A 21,343-nucleotide genomic window follows, 5' to 3' on the forward strand; every position below is an offset into this window, starting at 1 on the left:
TGCAAATGGGTTCTTCACTCCAAAAGAGACTCATTGATGATGTTTTTTTTTTTTTTCCTTCCATGCATCAGTTATCTTTGGTAGTTTAAAATCAAATTGCATTTATAGAATTAAAGCTAAAAGACGAGTGATTTCCCAGAGTATAGTCTGAATGCACAGGGCCATAGCTGCGTGTTCTGTCCATGTCATTTATGCCATAAAACAAGACAGACCAGAGACCTCTGGTCAGAGAAGGGTGGGACCTCTCCTTTAACCAGTCAGGAATTGGGGGAAATGAGGTGCACTTGTGGTAGCAAGCAACATCTGCCCTGGTTTCCAGAGAGGTCGCCTCCTCAGAACAACCTCGACCTCAGATGTAGGCAGATGGTCAGGGTCATAGCTAGCTTCCCCAAGAAACAAGAGCACTGTCATTTCCAGCCCCTTCCATCTGGAATATTATGCCACTTGACATAATGTGTCACTCCGCTGAACCCAGCTAATTTTCACTTTCTAATCTCACTCCTGATTTTATTCATATTCATGGCTTTGCTCCCCCTTACCTCCTTGCCCGGTTCTGGGTGATGATTCTCTTTCCCCTTCTAACGCTGGTTCTCCTTTTAATTCTCCATCTTTGTGTTTTAATCAATGCCCGTCTCCCTCTTAGGTATCTGCTTCTCTGTCATCGTCTCTCTCTCCCTGTGTGTCTCTTCCTTACTGTCTCTTTCTCCGTGTCTCTCTTTTATAGCTCTCTGCAGAGAACACTCAGGTTTAGAGTCAGAGAGGCCCCAAGATCCACCTTAATTTCCTCATCCACAAATAAGAGGCAAAAAGCCATCTTCTTCAAGGGTAAATGTGAAGATTAACTAAGGCAGGGCCTGTAAAGCTGCTTGCCACAAAGAATACGACCATTTCTTGTTAATTCCACCCACCCTCATTTTGTTTCTCTCTCCCCCTTTCCTTCTTTCCTTTGCTTCCTTTCCCTCTTCCATTCTCTCTGCCTCCCCAGCAACACGAGTCAGCCACACCCCAGTCTGTGGCCTCAGCAGCCCCCACTTTCTGGCAATGATTTAATTGCAGAACAGCACGAGTTCCCATTACTAAGGCCACACATTCTTTTACAAAACGTTTTCACAGTACATTTCCTGGTATATGATGGAGAATCATCATGAATCATTAAAATCAAGCAATGCATGTCCAAGGGGCCCGCACCAGGCCTCATCAGAGTCAGCCTTCGCTATTATGTCCATTTCTGGCCATTGAGAGGTTGCGGCAGGCTGTTCGCGCCGTGCAGAGCAAGGCTGCCTGACCTCTCTGACATGAACGGAGCATCTTAAATTCCTGGATTCCCTGTCCTGAAGGGGACTCCTGGTGTGATGATATAAGTCCATACCCTGCCCCCCACAGTCTGGTAGAAACGGAAACCCACCTAGTACAGTTTTCATAAAGAGACCATTCAACACTGTAACCATAGGCCGGGACAAGTGTGTGTTCAAACAGAGGAGAAAGGATAGTGTGGGGCAATGGGTGGTCCCCCTACCGACTGTATGAAATCACCAAAAAAAGTCTAGTGCTATGAGTAAGTGGTGTATTTCAAGTGGCTTCCAGGAGGCCCCTTCTGCTCAGAAATCTGCCATAATGTTTGCCATTCCATCAAGATTAAGTCTTTTGTGGGTTAAGCACTGCCAACACTGGGGGTTCTTTTTGCCCCTAATTTAATAATTCCCATTTCCTGAACACAAATATTTGCCATATAATGTAGGAATTACTTTGTACAGGTGAACAATCATGACAATAATATAGCAAAGGTGAATACTTTTCCTTGAAGCAGAGGGAAAGAAGGAAAAGGAGAGAGAGAAACAAAAGAGCAGGAAATTGAAGCTTGGGGAAATTAAGTGATTTTCTCAACATAGTACCAAGAGTCAGGGGCGTAGTCAAGATTTTCATCCCAGTCTGCCTATCCGACTTCAGTGCCTAGACTCTTTCCATCTTGCCCTGACTGCCTCTCCAAAACCAATATAGGGCCCAACATTAACACAGCCAGATTACCAGCAAGCGGTGGTGGCAGAGTCTCTCACAATCCCTCCCTGGTGACCAAGTCAATCTTGGGCTTAGTCAATGTTTGTGAAATAAGACATCTATGAAGCTTGGGCAGGGGATACTGCCATGCCCCAGGTGCTATGCCCTGAAACATTTTTCAGGAATGAACGTATATGATCATATCCCTACAAGACAAGCCCCAAAGGACACTGCCAGAAGCCTGCACCCAAATGCCATGGCTCAAGCTGCAGCTGGAGGTGGGAGGTGTACATCCCAAGGATAAAATATTTTGATTGCTTAGGATGTTCTTAAGATGCAGGGGAATTGAGCTTCAGCACAGAAGTCAGGTGACTTCTGCTCTGCAACTCACTAAGTTGCTGAGTGAAACGACTCTCTGGCCACAATCTCATTGAGGGTCCAAGGACAAAGCTGCACTAGGTGACCTGCAGGACCATGGAACTTCCTCTTCTATACACTCCCATTATGCCACTGTAGGAGAGTTTAAAGACTTCTCAGGTGGAAGGTGGGAGAGGCGATGGTCACAAACTGTTACTTTTCCCTCTCCAAATTCATGGGGTACTCAGGGACACACAAGTGCAGAGTTGCCACCAAATACAGGATTGCCACCTGAGACTGAGTGCCAAGCCTCCTTACCTACCTTGCAATGGTCCCATGGTCAAAAAAAGCTCTATTCAGCCTCTCACTTGTATTACATGTTTATTCCAGTGTTTCCCTTCTCCTCTCATCCTGGGTCCTTGGTGTCATCCTCTCCTGGGTTTTATCTTTAGACACGGTGTGAAAACTGAGTCTGGAGCTCACACACAGAGACTCACCAAATAAATTCCTTAATTCTGATGTCAAAGCATGAAATCAGTTTAGTAGAAGCTCCAGGGAGCAGACCAGCAGCTTCTTTAGTCCACTATTTCCAATACTGAGTGCAACGCCTATCAAATAATTGGTGTTCAGTAAATAAAAGCAACATATGGCATGCAATACCTGGATTCTAGCCACTTCTCTCTACTGCCACTTCTGCCACTCTGATCCAAACAACTGTCATCTGTGCCCTGAATTATCTCTTTAGTCCCTGATACCTCCCCTGTCCCTATAGAGGTACCAGAGGAATCCTCTTAAGATGTAAATTGGGGGCTGGGGCTATATTTCAGTGGTAGAGCACTTGCCTCCCATGTGTGAGGCACTGGGTTCTATCCCCAGCACCACATAAAAATAAATAAAGATATTGTGTCCACATGCAACCAAAATTTATTCTAAAAAAATTTCTATATTAAAAAAAAAAAGATGTAAGTTAGATGATAACACTCCTTTACGAAGAGTCCTCCAGTGGTTCCCCATTTCATTCATAAGGCTCACACATGGTCCTTGCTCTCTGGCCTCTCTCTGAGCCCATCTCGTAATGGCCTCCTAGCACCTAGCACAGCCGCACACCTTCTCCTCCTTGAGCATGCAAGGCACAAGCCCCTCAGAGCCTCTGCACCAGTTTCTCCTTTGGCCTGAACAATCTTTTCCCCACGTATCCACAAGGCATGCCTTGCTCCCTCACCTTCAACAGTGGCTTCCATTCCCAGCCCTTCTCCACTTCCACAGTTCCCTTTTTCTGCAGCCTCAGCATAAGCATGCACAGAACACCCATCATCATTGTCTTCTAACATGAGATACCTTTTATATATCATGTTGTTATATATTCTTCACATTACGGTACATGTTACTATATTTAACTCTCTGTCTGACCCAGCCCCCGCTAGAATATGGCAGCAAAGGGCTTTATGGCTTATTCATTCTGTCAGAGCTTCGTATCCTGCTTAAACCAGGTTTTTCATAAATACCAGTTGAATGTTAAATGAACATATTCACAAACCAGTTCTTATGACTATTCAAGTAGACTGTTGCAGCACAAAAATGATAATAGACAATATGTGAACTAGGAGCATGGCCATGTCTCAATACACTTTATTTATAATAAAACACCGGCTAGCTCGTGAGTACAGTCTGCTGACCCCTGCACTGGAACAAAAATTTTGTTAGACCAGGCAATGGGAGTACGTTGCTTCCTGGGCATCTCAGTACATAACCAAGAGTGTACCACAGCACTGTCACTATTTAGATATCTACATTGAAATGACATTTATGCAAAATGCACTTCCATCCACTCTGTCATAGCACTATTTGAACTTGCTACAACAATGAAAATGCTCTGTACCTTGTTCTGCAAAATGGCAGCCCCTAACCACAGTGGCTACTGAGCACTACAAATTTGGTGCATATGACCAAGGAGCTGAATTTTAAACTGTATTTCATTTGAATTAACTTATGTTTTATTTTAAATGGCCACATATGGCTACTAGTAGCTAGTAGCTAGTAGCTAGAATCAGACAGGAGCACTGCAGTATGATCAGTCTTTTTGCTTCATTGTTCAGTTCTAGAGCCTCTATTATTCCACCCCCCCAACCTCCCACCCAAAGCATCTTTTGACTGCTAAAGTTCATAATAATTGCTCTTTTGTCCATAATCTTAGAATACTCATTTCATTCAATCCATGTTTTTGCCAAAGCTACAATAATAGCTAATGTTTGTTGAGCTTTAGTTACCAGGCTAATGTGTCAACATTCTTTATCTACTTCAATTCTCATAATAATCATCCAACGATTGTTTACATTAATGCCATTGTTTAACTGTTGTGAAAAACAGAGGTGCAGGAGGGGTGGAAAATGTATGAAGTGTGAAGACTGACTCCCCATCCATCTGAATCCAGAATATATATCACTGACCTCTACAACACAGTCATTAAGTATAGAAACTTGCGTTGGTCCCTGTGTGCATGTGCTGTCAAGTTCCAAGAGATCGGGATTCATTGGTTATTCTCACTCTGTGTCCTCCAAAGCCAGAGATGGGCATAACAGTGGCTTTCAGGAAGGCTTTTTGCTGAGAGCCATAGCCAAGTAGGAATGACGCATGGCATTTTTGGTTGAAAGGTGACCCCAGCAAGCCATTGAGATGATAATGATTATGTTAAGATGGGCATTCAATTGGAGATTAGACCCCTGCTGTCTGCCTAGGCCTGCTACTTTGGAGCTCTCACGGGACTCCCCATTGGTTGGGGAAGTGAGTGCCATAGGAGGGGATTCCGGAGGAGGGATTTCCTGTTAGAGCAGTGTGTCCCGGGAAAAATGCCGAAGCTTTTAGTACCCAGAATTTCAGAGCTGGAGAATATCCAGCAAAGAGCTAATGTAAAGACTCCCCTTCACTGAAAGTAGAGAAACTGAGGCCCAGAGAGAAAAAGTGACTTGTTAAAGATCAAACTATGAGTAAACAAAAAGCCAGGAAGTGAGGCTCATGGAATTTGTCTTCAAACCCAGTATTTCATCTTTTGTGCATGCATTCCAAAAATCACTATTAAACATTAAGAGTATACTAGCCAATGGGCCGAGTTTGGAGATAAAGCAGTGAATAATTCAGGCACACCCCTTATCTTTATATACCACATGATCCCTTAGATAGCTAGTAATTGATCACAGAGCCACACAAATATATGATAGCAAGTTGTAATTATGTTTGATAGAATATGATGGCAGTTAGGATAAACTCCGAAATTATACTTCTAGATTAAAATCTAGATTCCAACACTTTGGGAATGTCTTTGGGACAATCCATTGATTCTTTGTGGTCTAATGTACTTATCTATAAAATGATGATAATATGTCATTCCATTAATCCTAAGATGCGAAACTTTCTACATTTAACATCCCTGACATGAGGACTCATCTAATAATTATTAGTATGCTGTGGTTACTATTGCAAATATTTTTTCTATTAGTAGTGGAGAAAATATTAGTACGCACACATACAGACACCAATATATATATATATATATATATATATAAGGCTGTGTCTTGGTTTAATTAAGATATGATTATATCTACCTCATAGTTATTAAAAGACTAAATGACATAATATTTATGAAGTGTTTAGAAGAGTACTTAACACAAAACACTATATAAATGTGCATTACTATTATTAACTATAAAGGAAAAATAGAGAACTACTGTAGCATAAAACATGGGAGGGATAATTTAATCTGAAGGTCACTTCTTTGACAAAGTAATGTTGAAGTTGAGACATGAAGGCTAAAAAGAGTTAACAAACTACAGAATGGGCTTATAAAAAGTAGGGGTATGTGGAAGGCTCTATGCAGAAAGAATGGTACCTGCACAGACCCTGTCACACTGGCTACCAGAAATGACTCAGCACTACCAAGCATGCAGGACTTTATGGCAAGGCTTTATAGCCTCAGAACAAACCCAGTTCCAAACCATGCTTTTACCATTGTCTTCTGTTTCCATATATATATATTTTTTTTATTAAAAGCCCATTCATTGTATTTAGATGCTTCCTGGATTTACTTTTGAAATAGTAGGACATATGCCATTTTTAGAGGCCTAATATATTTTGAAACATACTTGTTGGATAAAAATTAAATAGAGTCCTTAATTTAAAAGTCTATGTATGGTGATAAAATCTGGTCTTCAAAGGAAGGTGAGCACTTTCCTCCATTCCAGTGCCTGCAACTCAGAGATAACCATCAGAGATATCTCAGGTTACCTTCTTTCTCTATGCAAGTTTGCAATACGAGTTTTTAGATCTCTAAAAAACCTCTTTCTTTCAAGTTCTGAAGCAAAACTTGTCTTAACTTTCAGTGGGACTGACAAGTTCTCAGCAAGGAGAGGTTTTCATAGTCTATTTTCATATAGGCAATTCTAACCTTCTTGTTCTTCTCAGTTTTTGAAAAGTTGCTTGCTGCTGCAGGCTCTCTGAAATTTTATGACCTCATCTTTGGCATAGATTGTCCTTTGGTAAAAGACCTCAATCCTCTTCCACAACATAACATTTTACAATACATTTAAACCAAATATAGCAAAAGTACCAAATGGATATATCAAATAGTTTCTCTATAATTCATAAATACTTTAATAGTTCCACCTCTAAGTTCTACATTTTCCCCTTATCCCTAACTCAATTGGGTCCTTTTATTTTTCAAGTTAACTTATTCTGTAAATTATTTGTCCGAATGATTCATGCTTGCCTCAGAGAATTCTCTGCAAATACCTATCAAAGGGAGAAAGCCAGATGTCTCTTTATTCTTTAGTGCTAAGCAAGGACTCCTCAAAACAGTACCTTTCCATTTTATCTAGGTTCAAATCTGGGAATGTCAACTGAATATATTGACATTGCCTCTTTATGAAAAAATGCAAACAATAGTAACTACCTAAAAGTGTTGTCATGAAGACCAAGACAGTTAAAAAAGTCTCAGCGTGGTGCTCAGTACACAACAAACTGTATAATGAATTTAGATGATGTTATTGTCACTTTAGTATTTATGCACATCTTGATAGCTCATCAAAACTCCACAATACCTCTCTTACTTGTGATTTATATCTGTCCATTGGGTCATACTCTCATCTACCATTCAAAGACAATGATCCTGCATCAAGTGAATAGATACAATGGAAAAAAAAATGGGCTTTCATAACTAATTTTATGAAAAGTAAGCAGAAAAACTTTGGTTTGTGGTTTCTATTTCAGTGGCTTTTGTCGGAAGTGGTTTTAAATGTTTGATTCCACTATTTTTCATGTTTGAATAACAAGGAATGGTGTCTATTGATTTTTACTTAGTTTAGATGGGTTTTGTTTCATCCAGGTTATATAGAGTTCAGGACACAGGAATGGTGAGCTGGAGAGCATGTCAGGTGGCACTTCCTTGGGGATTTCCCCAATGGAGGCCCAGGGACTAGCAGTATAATTAGACAAGGATTAGTTCCAAACTAAAAGACAGAGCTTCCTTTATTGAGTCCACAAAAGGATATTGGTACCCCGTTCAGGGTAGAAAGTGGCTGTGAGAAGAGAATTAACTGTCCTGGATCAGTCTCAGTTTAGCCAACATACACATTAGTTAGAATGTCCTTGGCAGAATGTCCTTCTGACTACCCATGGTACTGACACCAGAACTCTACTCCTAACCCTTGGATCAAACTATGACTTTTCAGCAATTAAAATTTCACATCCATTCACTTATGAAAAGGCATATGATGATCAATGAATGGTTCCTTTTTGAGGTGTATATATAGCAATAAACAAGATGAGCAAAGACCAAGACTGTTAACATATTCTTACATTCTATTCTGTCCTCTCAAGTCTGCCAGAAACATAATTACATCCCAGCTTATATAACTGTATGTCTCACCTCTCACAAGCCCAGTTCTGCATATCTGCTGTATTATCGAGGAACCTCAATTTTACCATCTCCTTCAAAGCCAGGTCAGTCTCCATCTTTGTGAATTCCTGGACTTTATGGTTTCATAAAATCCTTTGTGTCCCTTTAAACTTTAACAACACAGGGCTCAGTCAGTAATAGAAACAATCTATAAACATTAGAAATACTTAGGATGGTATGAGACAGCTATATGACATAACCACACACACTGTATTCTCATTTCATATCCTATTACAAATGAAAAGTGGCTGCTGAAGACATGAAAATAAAATGAAGATGATGGCGGAACATGACTGAAGTCCATATCAATTGTGGAAAGAAAATTCAATTTGCTATAAATACCGTTTATAAATTGTTTCAATCATACTTATACTCTAAGTTATTAGTGCTTAAAAGGTCATAGAAACATGAATTTTGAGCTGTAAAATATCTTGAGAATTATTTAGGCCTGTAATTTGTATCTTTGACACTGATTTTCTGAGTGACACTGTGCAGTGTGCTGAGACTTTGAGGCATTCAGTCTCATTAGATCAGATGAGACCATGTCTAGGGAACTTTCCTGCACTAAAAGTACATCACTCCGAGGAAGAGAAGGAATCTGAAGTCCACAGGGTATAACATACTCAAGGTCAAATGGCAAATGTGTAGAAAAGCTGGCAGTAAGATTGAGAGTTTGTGGATTTTTTTTTCATCATGAAAGTTTAAAGGTCACACAAGTACCAAATGAAAGGCCAATGTATAAGAATGTCCACCTTACTGTGTCTCTACCATAGGGTAGAGTTCCTACAGAGTAGAGACTATATCTTATTCTCTTCCCACATAATCTAATGTAGCTGTATGTTGCATATATCTCATTAAATAATAATGGAATCGATAACTGAACACACAAATGACTAAATAACTGATTATTAAAATGAGTGTAAAAACTTTATATTGATGTCTCCCATATATTAGGCAAGGTACTAAAAACAATTAAGATTTTATTTTTTCCTGTTATAAATCAGATGGATTTAACAGGCATCTAGAGAATACTTCATTCAACAATAGCTGAATACATTTTCTTCTCAGATGCTCATAGAAATATTCTCAAGAATAGAACATATGGACCATACGTTAGGTTAGAAAGGAACTTTTAGCAAATACAAAAAATGGTAAAATTTCTTTCATTTATCTAATCATGATGGAATAAAACTAGAAATCAATACCAAAAACCCCACAGGAACCACATAAACATGTGGAGATTGAACAATATAATTTTGAATGATGAATGAGCGATTGAAAAAAATCAAGAAATTTAAAAATCCTTAGAGTCAAATAAAAATAGTGAAACCACATATCAGAATCTCTGGGACACTACAAAGGTAGTTAGAAGAGAATAGTTTATACTTATGAAAATCAGAAAGATCCCAAATAAACAACCTAATGATACATCTGAAGGCCCCTGAAAAACAAGAACAAACTAATTCCAAAGCCAGTAAAAGGAAGAAAATATTTAAGATCTGAGCCAAAATCAATAAAACTGATAATAAAAAGACAATAGAAAGAATCAATGAAATGAAGTATTAGTTCTTTGAAAAAATAAATCAGATCCATAAGCCCTTAGTCAAATTAGCCAAAAGAGAGAAGACTCAAATTAATAAAATATGAAAAAGGAGAGAGACCACAGACTTCACAGAAATCCAGAGGACTATTAGGAAATAGTTTGAAAACTTACAATACCTAGAAGAAATATAGACATTCCTAGACACATATAACCTACCAAAATTGAATCAAGAGGGCACAGGGAATCTAAACAGACCAATAACTAGCAATGTAATAGAAGCAGTGATAAAAAGCCTTTCAACAAAGAAAAGCCTAGGACCAGATGGATTCTCAGCTGAATTCTGCCAGACCTTTAAAAAAGAACTAAGGCCAATTCTCCTCAAATTATTCTGTGAAATAGAAAGGGATGGAACATTTCCAAATTAATTCTATGAAGCCAGTATCACCCTCATAACAATACCAGATTAAGGACACATCAAGGAAAGAAAAGTATAGACCAATATCCCTGATGAACTTAGATGCAAACATGCTTATGAAATGTCAACAAATATATGTTCAACAACATATTAAGAAGACTGTATATCCTGACCAAGTTGTTTTTATCATAGGGATACAAAGATGACTTAACACATACAAATCAATAAATGTAATTCATCACACAAATGAAGACCAGTGATAAATTCAGCGTCTGTTCATAGTAAAAAATACTGAAAAAAATAAGAACATCATAAACACTATATATAGTCTCAACATCATAAAGACTATATGAGACAAACCCAAAGCCAACATTGTAGTGAATGCAAAAAAAAAAAAAAAAAAAAAAACCTGAAAGCATTTTCTTTAAAATCTAAAACAAGACAAGGATGTCCACTCTTACCACTTCTATTTAGTATACTATTAGAAATTCCATCAAGAGAAATTAGGCAATAGAAGTAAATAAAAATGATAAATATAAGAAAAGTAGTCAAATTATTATTTGCAGATGATATGATACCCTACTTAGAAGATCCAAAAAGTTCTATCAGAAGACTGTTAGAACTAGTAAACAAATTCAGCAAAGTAGCAGGTTACAAAGTCAACATACACAATCAACAAATTACTTATATACCAATAATGGATCTGCTAAAAAAATTCAGGAAAAAATGCCATTCACAATAACCAACCCCCAAATAAAATACATATAAATAAATCTAACCAAGGAGGTGAAAGACCTCTACAATTAAAATTACAGAATTCTAAAAAAAGAAACTGTAGAAGACATAAGGAAATGGAAAGACCTCCCATGTTCATGGATGGGTGGAATTAATATTGCTAACATGATCATACTACCAAATACAGCATACCGATTTAATGCAAACCTTATCAAACTTCCAAGTACATTCTTGAAAGAATTAGAAAAAGCAGCCCTAAAATTCATTTGGAAAAATAAGAAATCCAAAATAGCCAAAGCCTAAGCCAAAAAAAGCTATGCTGAAGGCATCAAACTATGTGGATCAAAGATACACAGAGCTTAGCATGATATCACATATGTTTAGAACTTTTGCAGAGCTGTATCACAACAACAACTGACCTTTGGAAATGTCCTTGAGAATCAAAGCCTGATCATTTGAACTATTTGGTGCTGTGTTCTTTGGGACTACAGCAAGTCATCCTTGATTATTCACTTTCTGTACTCAGAGAGATGGAGAGTTAGAGGAGTCTATTCCAGAAAGAAGCATAACACCACTCTCTGGTAACATGTTCAGTGTCCCTTAATCCTTTCTTGGTCTCAGTCTTTGACTTGTTGGTTCACATCCCACCCAGTATTATGCTGGAAAATATTCAGTGACTGGCTTTCTGAAGAAAGTAAACTCTCATTCTGTAGCATTTATCAATTTTGTTGGTGTAAATAATCTCATCATAGTCAATTTCCAAGCTACCAATCTGCACCACTGAACAAAGAGTTGGGAAGAGAGGCAAACAGTCAACTTTCATGGGCCCATTCGAGTTCGCTCCAGCACACCATGGATCCAGTTCCATGGATCCAGTTTCACAGTCAGCCCTGCGGGTGGTACTAATCATGAAACTCCTAGAAAAGCACAATTGAGCTGGGCTCTGGCGCACAGCCAGGTAAACATGGTCAGGTTCATGGATGTGCCACAGTAATCAGACATTGTTCAGCTATATCATCATTGCTCTGTCATTTGGGAAAAAAATAATCCCTCCTTTCAACACATCCAAAATAGCATTAAGACATGATGACCAATGCTGTGACTCCATGATTCTGTCCAGCCCTACAGATTTGACCCACTGAAGGATGGTTTGAAATTTGCACTCTTAATGGAATGAAAGGCAATGGGGGAAGGTGAAGCTGTTCCTTTGGGCAGTTACATATTTCCTCAGTTAGGAAGATATGTAGAGCAGTTTTCCTTTTTCAATGGCCAATATAGCCTTCCCGATTCTTACCTTTTTATGAGCTCTCTTCATCTTACCTTGCCAATTTTACCCTATCCCACTCTCCCACTTCTTTGCCTCCACTTCATGCCTAGCACATTTTCCAGATGCCAGCCCGGACTACACTGCTGTTTCCTAGAATCAATGCAAACTTTGTTCCTCTTTTTGTAAAATTAAGTTTCTTCTGCTACAGCATGCTCCTACCCATACTCCCCATTCATTCTATGAAGCTAAGCTAAAAGGTCATCTCCATGACATATCTCCTGAAATCCCCATCTAGAGCACATCTCTCCCTGTTCTCCAGGCAAGAGGCACTTTGTTCATGCATTTTTCTTGATTTATGCCACACCATGTTTTTTATAATAGCTGTATATGAGAAGATTCTTTTTATCCCTGTGAGAATGTAAAATCCACGAAGACAAGAACACTGTCCAATTTGTCTGTGATTTCCCATAGCACTTAACACAGAGACTTATGAGTTGTGGAATTAAGAAAATCTTGCTTGAATTGAATCTAACAAATTGAACTAAATTTTACAAAGTGGCCCTCAGTCAAGCCTCATGAAAATATATTCAGGGATCTTATGTTCCCATTTCCACTCTTACCTGTAGATAATCCCATCCATTTATGCCTTGAGTGATTTATAAGAGTAAGACACTTTGCTGGGCATTGAGGTGAGAAGGATATGGGGATAAATTAGATACAGTCCCCAGTCTTATGAGCTTATAGTCTAGCAGGGGAGACAAATTTTCAAACAATAATTCAAATTTTAATCTTGTTTTAAGTCAACATAGGATTCTAATGATTCTGTAGAGTCATCCATTCTACCAAAAGGAAATGAGAGGCAATTAAGTGAGTAGGATTAAGAGGGAAGATGATTAAAGAATGGAAAGTATTTCAGTTGGAGGGAGGAACTTGTAGTTTTAGTCACAAAGGGAGACCTTGCCTGGCATTTGTGGGACACTGAGTAGGAGCAGAGGGGAAAATTAAAAACAGGATGCTCTTCAGGACATGGCGTAATGTAAGGACCAGACAAGAGTACCCTGGAGTTCAGATAACCCGCTGTTAGACAGTTCTGGTGACCCAATGTCTCAAGAGCTTGAAGATATTTGAGTTCTTGTGCAAGTAGATAGGGTGGGGGGTGAGGGTGGGCTAGAAGTGGTATATGTCATTGTTTCTAGAAGCAGAGAAATTGACTCTTTCCTTCCTATTTTCATGATTCTCTGCTCACCTATTACATATCAGGCATGATGCTGAGCTTTAAAGATAGAGGGGTGAATGAGATACACATCTTGAACTGCCCTCCCTCATCCCCCGACAGAATTTCCAGTCTGTGACAGAGCCAGACAAAGAATGATGACTCTTCAAAGGGACAAGAATTAGGACATATCGAAGAACAGAAGGCTATGACCACAGAAAGTTGAACCCTTCCATCAGGTCAGGGCCAGGGAGGGGATCAGGAAGGCCTGTGGGAGGAAGGGGGTTTGGTTGATTGTGAAGGAAAGAAAATGAAACTGTTGGTCTCCAAGGAGAAAAGCATTTCAAGTTGAGGAAAGAGCCTGTAAAGTGGTTGCAGGGAAAGAGGCCATAGTGCTTTCATGAACCTGCAGGTGCTCTGTGTCCTTAGAGCTCGGGGCACAGGGCAAACTGAGGAAGGAGATGAAGCATCAGAATTGAACATGGTTTTGTGAAGATGATCAATCAACAAATCTAACATCTGAGCCTTTTGCTGAGCATGTAAATATGGGAGGACTGTTTTGGAAGAAGACTGTTAAAGGCATTGCTGCCACAAGGCTAGTCCATGAGCCAGATGCATCAGCACCAGCTGGCCGCTCATTAGAACCACAGAATCTCAGGCCCCATTCATACATCCTTCTAGGGCTACAGAAGCAATAGTTTAGAAGATGAGCTGAAATCCTGGCTCTGCCATCTGCCAGCTGTGACCTTGATCTTGTCACCTCTTTTCTTTGTACCTCAATTATCAACAAGAAAGCTGAGATGGTTGCAGAATGGATCCTCATGATACTTTCAACTCTTAGGGGTGGGGTATGTGTGGTAAATTCCAGAGGATATTGATGGAAGGGCTGATTATTTTCTAAACTGGCTAATACACACTCACTCCTTGGATGGTCCACTATTTAGAAGTGTGCCCCCAAGCCTGTGGCTAATGGAGAAGATCGTCAGAAATCAGAAACATGCATGAGAAGCAGATCATCTGGGAAGCCAGCCCTGCAAATACTCACCACTTGCCTGGTGTGGGCAGCTTAGAGGGAGGCACAAAGATGCTCCTTTCGGTTCCCTTCCATCAATAATCTTGCTTCTTTTTTAATCAAAAGAAAAAAAAAAGCACACACAGATGCTATTGAAATGCACATTTCTATCTTCAGCTAAGATCTCTTCTTCAAATTTGAGTTGTAGATCTGTAGTGAAGGCTCATACTTTTATGTGACTTTGGCTTTCACTTTGAATATAAGTTTAACTTTTTTTGTGTACCACAGCAGGATTCCGTTAGTCACCCTTGATGTGGTTCCTAACTCTACATCTCCTTCCAGTTCCTCAATGTGGTCAATCCAGATATTTGTCACACATCCAGAACAACACAGCAAAGCTTGCTGCCTGAGCATTAGAAGTAGAACTCTCCACCCAAATGGCTCAAACCAGTGAGCAGACATAAGAACTTGGAGGCATCTTGCAGGCCTAGCACAATGGGCTCCCTGCTTTCCTACTACTTCCTTTAAATGGATCACTCAAATATTTGCCAGTGGATTTAAAGTGAGCCACACTTTGTTCTCCAATGTACAGTCAGTGGAATCTCTCTCCGTCCCCCGTCCTTCTCTGACTCTTTATCACTACCTTTTGTGACAGGAGATGGAGGGGTGGCTCATTACAACCTCCCAGCTCAGAATCTATAAGTAAAAAAATCTTTGAACATATTTTCTGCTGTGGGGATTATTGAATTTGTGCTTTTATCTGAAGAATCAGGTGCTTCCCCAGACAGGGTTTTCCCAAGACCCTGGGAAGAACACAAAGTCGAGTTCCCAGAGCCAGAGCAATGCTCAATCAGGAATGAACTGAACAAAGGTCAGACAAAAGCCACAAGAAAACAAGTTTCCTATGTGTGGGACCCCCTGGCCATGAGCCAGACAGGCGTCATTCCAGAAGTGTCTCGTGGATGGCACACTGTAAACACATCAGGGTCCCCTCCATTTCCTGTTAAGGCAGAGTTGCTAGACACTGGGGCTCCGGAACACCAATGCAACCAACGGCCCTCAAAACAAGTCAAATGCCCATCCTTTGTTTCTCCATGACATTAACCAGTCACCTTGACCTCATACCCAGGATTGAGCTCTTTATCCCCTTAACCCAACACTGACCATGCCATGGCATCCCTGGCTAGCAACATGATCTGCCCTACTGTTCACAATGAACAATTTTCAATCGTCACCCGGATGCTGAGTACGTTCTCATTCTCTTCTCCCCCAGCTCCATGGCCCAGGCCACCACTCACTTTTGCCCAGGCGAGAGCACAGGATGTGTGAGCATGCTTGGTGTTGGCTCACCACTCTGCAGCCAGGGCGATGATGTTAAAATACAGGTCAGGTCCCATGGCTCCTCTGCTCAGAATCTTCCAGGGACCTTCCATCTCACTCGTAGTACAATCCAAAGTTCACCTCACCCTATACAAGAGTCCGAATCTGCCCTCAGACCCACACCTTCTGTTCCTCAGATCACACCTCCTACTCCTCTCTTCTCCCACTTTCCTCCCGCCATCCTGGGCTTCCTGCCAGTGCAGAAACAATGACCCATTTGTGGGCTTCTGTCACTGACCCTTGCAGTTTCCCCTGCAGAGAAAGCTCTCCCCCACATATTGGCATGGATTCCTCTGGTCTCGCCTTGAAGTGCCTGTTCAAATGTCACCTTCTCAGAGAAAGCTCCTCTGACCACTCTCTATGATGACAAATCCTGCTCCAGCTCCAGCTTCCGGTTCCTTATGCCCTGCCCTCCAGCACCCACCCCATGCCAGTGTATGTATATGTACTTGTTTACCTGCCTGTTGTTGTTCTACCCAACAGAGCTTTTCACAGGCATGGAAATGTTTCAAGTTTGTGGTTCAAGTAGGTAGCGCTCTTCACATGAGGCTATGGAACACTTGAAATCTGGCTAGTGTGACTGGGGATAAGAATACTTACCTTTATTAATTTCAATTAATTTAAAGTAGCTACATATGGCTTATGGCAATCATATTAGACCATGCAGAATTAGCGTCTCCTGCCACACACACTAGATCAAAAGCTTCATTAGGCAGAGATTTTTGCCTTTTTTGTCCACTTTTATGTTCTCATGGTTACTCAGAAAATATCTATTGAATGAATGGATGAATGAACGAATGAATGAATGAATATCCTGGGAACTTTCTGTGTATTATTTCATTTACTCAATAGTCTTGTTGGTTATATTTTTTGGTTCCAGGGTTGAACCCAGGAGATCTTAACCACTGGGCCACATTCCCAGCCTTATTTTTTATATTTTTATTTTGAGACAGGGTCTCACTAAGTTGCTTTGGGCCTCGCTAAGTTGCTGAGGCTGGCTTTGAACTCACAATCCACCTGACAGATGTGTGCCCCTATGCCCAGCTTGTTGGTTGGGTTCCATTTTAAAATTTCCTGGTACTCAGAGATGTGCAGTATCTTGTTACAGAATACCCAGCTAGCAAGAGGTAGGCAGGATCTGAACTCAAGGGTGTCTCTGGTGACATTCAGACCATTTGCCTTCCTGGACTTGAATGATGTGTTCTCTGTGGTCTTTTCTAACTCTGAGTTTCTGTGATTCTCTAAAAATTTTCTCCCTTACCAGGAAATGGAAGCATGTGGTTACAGCATGAACTGCATAGATGGGCCTTTATGTCAAGCCCCTGGTCAATGGCTCAGAATCCAGGCTCTCTTGGCAGAAAGGGCAGACCCACCTTCGGCCCATGCTCTCCCACTTGGTAACCCCAGCCCCGTCTCCCACGGCTCACCAGTTTCTGGGTCGCAGAGCTGCTCACAGGCATCTGTTGTCCTTTGTCCACAGAGGTCCCTCACCCACGGGGAGGTGGCATTGATCTGGTAATACAGGGACAGCTTGGCCGGGTTTAACCAGTCGGAGATGTCCAGGTAGCTGCCTTCGCTCACCACGAAGCTGCTCCCTAGGGGTGAACAGAGAAAGACAGCTACTTTCTCCTCAATTTTAGGGTCTTGCTGCTGATGCTGTAGGATCAGAGAGGTGCATACAAACCACCATTCCCCTGCCCCTGACACCAGACCTCACGAGTCTAAAGGCATTTTACTGAGCATTTATATTGTGACAGTAAGGTGCCATAAGTCAACAGAGGCAGAGGTAAATCAGACGAGAGAGAGAGAGAGAGAGAGAGAGAGAGAGAGAGAGAGAGAGAGAGAGAGAGAGAGAGAGAGAGAGTTAGTTCAGCCTAGGGGTTAAGAGTAGGTCCTGAGGACTGAGGGGGATGTGGGTTCAAGTCCTGATCTGAACTAGCCATTAAAGTCACTCGGTGCCTCTGGGACTTGGGGATTTCATCTGTAAATGGAAATATTAATGAGGCCCACCTCAGCTGTGAGAATGAAATTAATTAACGTGGATGAAGTGCTTAGCCAGCACCTGACTTGTTCTAGTGAAGGATGATTAAATGTTAAATTTCAGGAGGAATAAAACAGCTAACGTCCCTGTCATCCAGGCACTGCCTCTAGAATAGGGACCACAAATGCCCACAGGGGTTGGGTGAGTGATTTATAGGAGAGACTGGCTGAGTGTAAAAAAGGAAAATAACATCCAGGCCTCCTGTCCTAGTCGTGTTATGGATTTTGTTGTTGTTATTTTTTGTTTGTTTGTTTTCTGCTGAGAGGGAACCAACCAAACCCAGGCCTTCGCCTACGCTGGACAACTGCTGTACCACTGAACAATATCCCCAGCCTGATTTTAATTTTTTATTGTTATTTTTATTCCGAGAAAGTTAAAGTGATAGAGATAGGGACACAGAAACAGGAACAGATTTTTAAAAAGTCTCAAAGGAAAAACTCTGCAGTCACACAGTGAAACTTTTGATTTGGGAAACAGTAGGGATAAGGTGGGGTTTGGATCAAAGGGACACTGCAATCTATCACAATGGAGCAGCTGTGTAGCAGTTCCAGCAGGCTCTAACCCTGTGGGACTAAAAGCCAGGGCATCAGATCAGATTACCTTCAGGAGTGGCTGAGGATTCAAGTTTTTATTGTGACCAATATTTTTACAATGATGACGCAAATCTGTTCCTGAAACACACAGGCCAGAATTCTGTTTTTGTGATCTGTGTCCTGAAATGCCCCTCATGAATTCATATGATAGACAGTTAACTTACATACACTTACATGTGTATAGGCTAATATATTGCACATGCATGCATAATAATACATAAAATCATATGTGCACGCAAATATATTCCACACATATGCATCAGTGCACAAACACAGATGCATACATCATTTTGGGGTAGGCAAGAAACAGCCATTCAGGGTGGCTGAAAATGGGTTGTAAATGGTGAATGCACATAGATATCAATAAAGAAAAGCAAAGGTTGAATTTCACAGGGTTAAAAAAAAAATCTGACTGCAAACAGCAAGAGGCTTCATAAAGCTGAACTAGAAGAGTGGTTCTGGATTCGCGGCAGATCTAGGAAAACTCCACTCCATGAGACATTCAATTGTGTTTCACAATTAATATGGCTTGGCTTCTCCCCTGTGTCTGCCTCTCTGTACTTCACTGTCAAGCTAAAAGTCTTCAGTGATGCAATTTGAATTCCCCACAGGAGGACTCAGTTAATAAGTATCAGATTGGTTTGACAGAGAGCTCTCTGTGACATCATATCAGACCCTGCTAACTGACCTAAGCTGGGACTCAGTTTGGCTCAGGTGACCTGCTGTGGTCCAACATGAAATGGTCAGGGAGGAGGAACCACAGTGATCTCAACTGGCTGCCAGAGCACCTAAGGCTGTGGGTGAAAAAGGTTCCCTGAAACAGGTAAGGGCAGAGCAGGCTGCGATGATCTTCTCTAATTCACATAAATATGATAATTTCTACTACCTAAAGAATGAGTTCCCAGGGAAAAGTTCAACTGACAACAGTATTTTTGGTGTGGATGGAAGAGGTGTCCACATAAATAGCAGGAGCAGACAGCATCAGGTGCTGAGATAAGGAAATGACCACCCTTGAATCTGGCCCTAAAATCCTTGGCAGCTAAAACAGGGGGGAAAAAAAAAAGGAAGGAGTCTGTTGGATTCCATATTTCACATTCCTGGCAAGTGAAGATATGCAAATCTATCTGCAAAGCCATATTTCCCCCACTGGAACTAAGCCCAAGCAGAAACATGTCACATGGGTCCTTGAGCAAGGCACCGAACATCAGTATCAACTACAGATTTTTCTTTTAAAAAGCACAGTCATGCTGTTTAAATGGATAATTCTTGTATTTATTCTCACTAAAGACTGAGGGATGGATATTGAATTGTGTCCCAGGGCTGAGTTTGGTTAATCCTGCTACTTCAGGAAAGCTACACAGTGCAGCGATAAAGAGAACAGTCAGCGAGATAGGAGTTCACATCCTCTTTCTGTTCCTTACTGGTTCTGTCAGCTTGTGCAAGAAAACAAGCCCTCAGTTACTACCTATGAAAAACATGGATACCCACACCCTTCATAGAGTTAAGATCCAGATTCAATGAGACAAGTTATTTGTCTTAGGTCAGGATCACCAGAAAACAGATGCAAAGACAAAGACTGGCATGCAGGAAGCTTGGGGGGCACTCTTGTAAGGGGGTAAGCAAAGCAGGATTGAGCAGAGGGGGAAGTCAAACTTCTGGAAAGTCTCAACAAGTTCTAGTTGGTTCCATGGGCACTCTGGAACTGGGATGGTCCTTCTGAGTTGAAGTCAAGGCAGCCTTTGTACCTCTACCAGTCGTGGGCTGTGAGTTTTTCCTGGGGAACGAACATAACCTTGGATGAACTGTTCCCTTTCAATGAAGGACATTTCTCCAGTAAGAACTCATCTGACAGTGGACAACCACCAACGTTCCTGGTGGCTGGGGGAATGAGTAAGCCTTGGTGCTAACTGGAGACCGGGGTTCAGCATCACAATATCCACCCCTGTAAGTCCTGGGCACACTGTGAAATCTCACCTAACCAGAGCCATGTTGATTATTATTTGGACTTCTTATAAACTTGGATTTTAAATAGAATATTAGTTATCAGGTATCAAATATGAGAAGTATGAGTTTCCTTGGAAGGAACTGGCTTGAAAGTAGGTAGTTCAGACTAGATGTGCCTCCTCCCCAATCCACAAACCTAGCCCCCAGTGGGATGGAATTTGGAAATTGAGCCTCTGGAGGTGATTAGGTCATGAGAGAGAAACTCTCATGAATGGGATTCATACACTCATAAAAGATAACCCAGAAAGCTCCTTGCCCCTTTCACCTTGTGGGGACCCAGAAAAGATGATCGTTTATGAACCAGGTAGTAGATCAGTCTGCCAGCATCTTGAACTTGGACTTGCCAGCTCCAGACCTATGAAATATATGCTTTCTGTTGTTTATGAACACCCAATCTATGGCATTCTGATATAGCAACATGAATGGACTAAATCAGCAGGTTACCTTCACTTCCCTACACAGAGATGTACAATTGGTCTAATGGCAGAGGGGAGCTATTGTCCTTGGGATGTCTTCTGTTCATCCCTGGGAATGTGTAACACAATCTGCTCACTTAGTCCTCACAACAGCCTTGTAAGATAGGTATTTATCTATTTTCCAGAAGGATACCATGAATTTTGGGAAGAAATTGATCTGGCCAGATCTGCACAATTAGTAAATGGCAAAAGTGAAAACTGAAGCAAGACGGTTCAGCCTCCAGAGGTGGGACCTTCCGGTTATTCCAGGCTGTCTCGGGAAGCAGGGACTTTGGTTGGGTTGTTTTCTGTTCTCCTTTCACCACGCCTCCAGTAGTCTGCAAACTCCTTTAATGCATAGAGTATAGTGTTGGAAGACTTTTGTT

General features: G+C 41.1%; 1 protein-coding gene across 5 annotated transcripts in view; it reads right to left on the reverse strand.

The window, feature by feature from the left end:
- Positions 1 to 21,343, reverse strand: part of Astn2 (astrotactin 2) — an 848,095-nt gene that overhangs the window by 462,515 nt on the left and 364,237 nt on the right. For all 5 annotated transcript variants that reach the window (XM_046451532.2, XM_046451529.2, XM_046451531.2 and 2 more), the window contains one exon: positions 17,292 to 17,459. In XM_046451532.2, coding sequence (XP_046307488.1) covers positions 17,292 to 17,459 — 168 coding nt within the window. The remainder of the gene's footprint in view (positions 1 to 17,291; positions 17,460 to 21,343) is intronic.

Source organism: Marmota monax, unplaced genomic scaffold (assembly GCF_021218885.2).
Source record: "Marmota monax isolate L192 unplaced genomic scaffold, Marmota_monax_Labrador192_F-V1.1 WCK01_AAM20220418_F8-fsc00020, whole genome shotgun sequence".
NCBI classification, from domain to species: Eukaryota; Metazoa; Chordata; class Mammalia; order Rodentia; family Sciuridae; genus Marmota; species Marmota monax.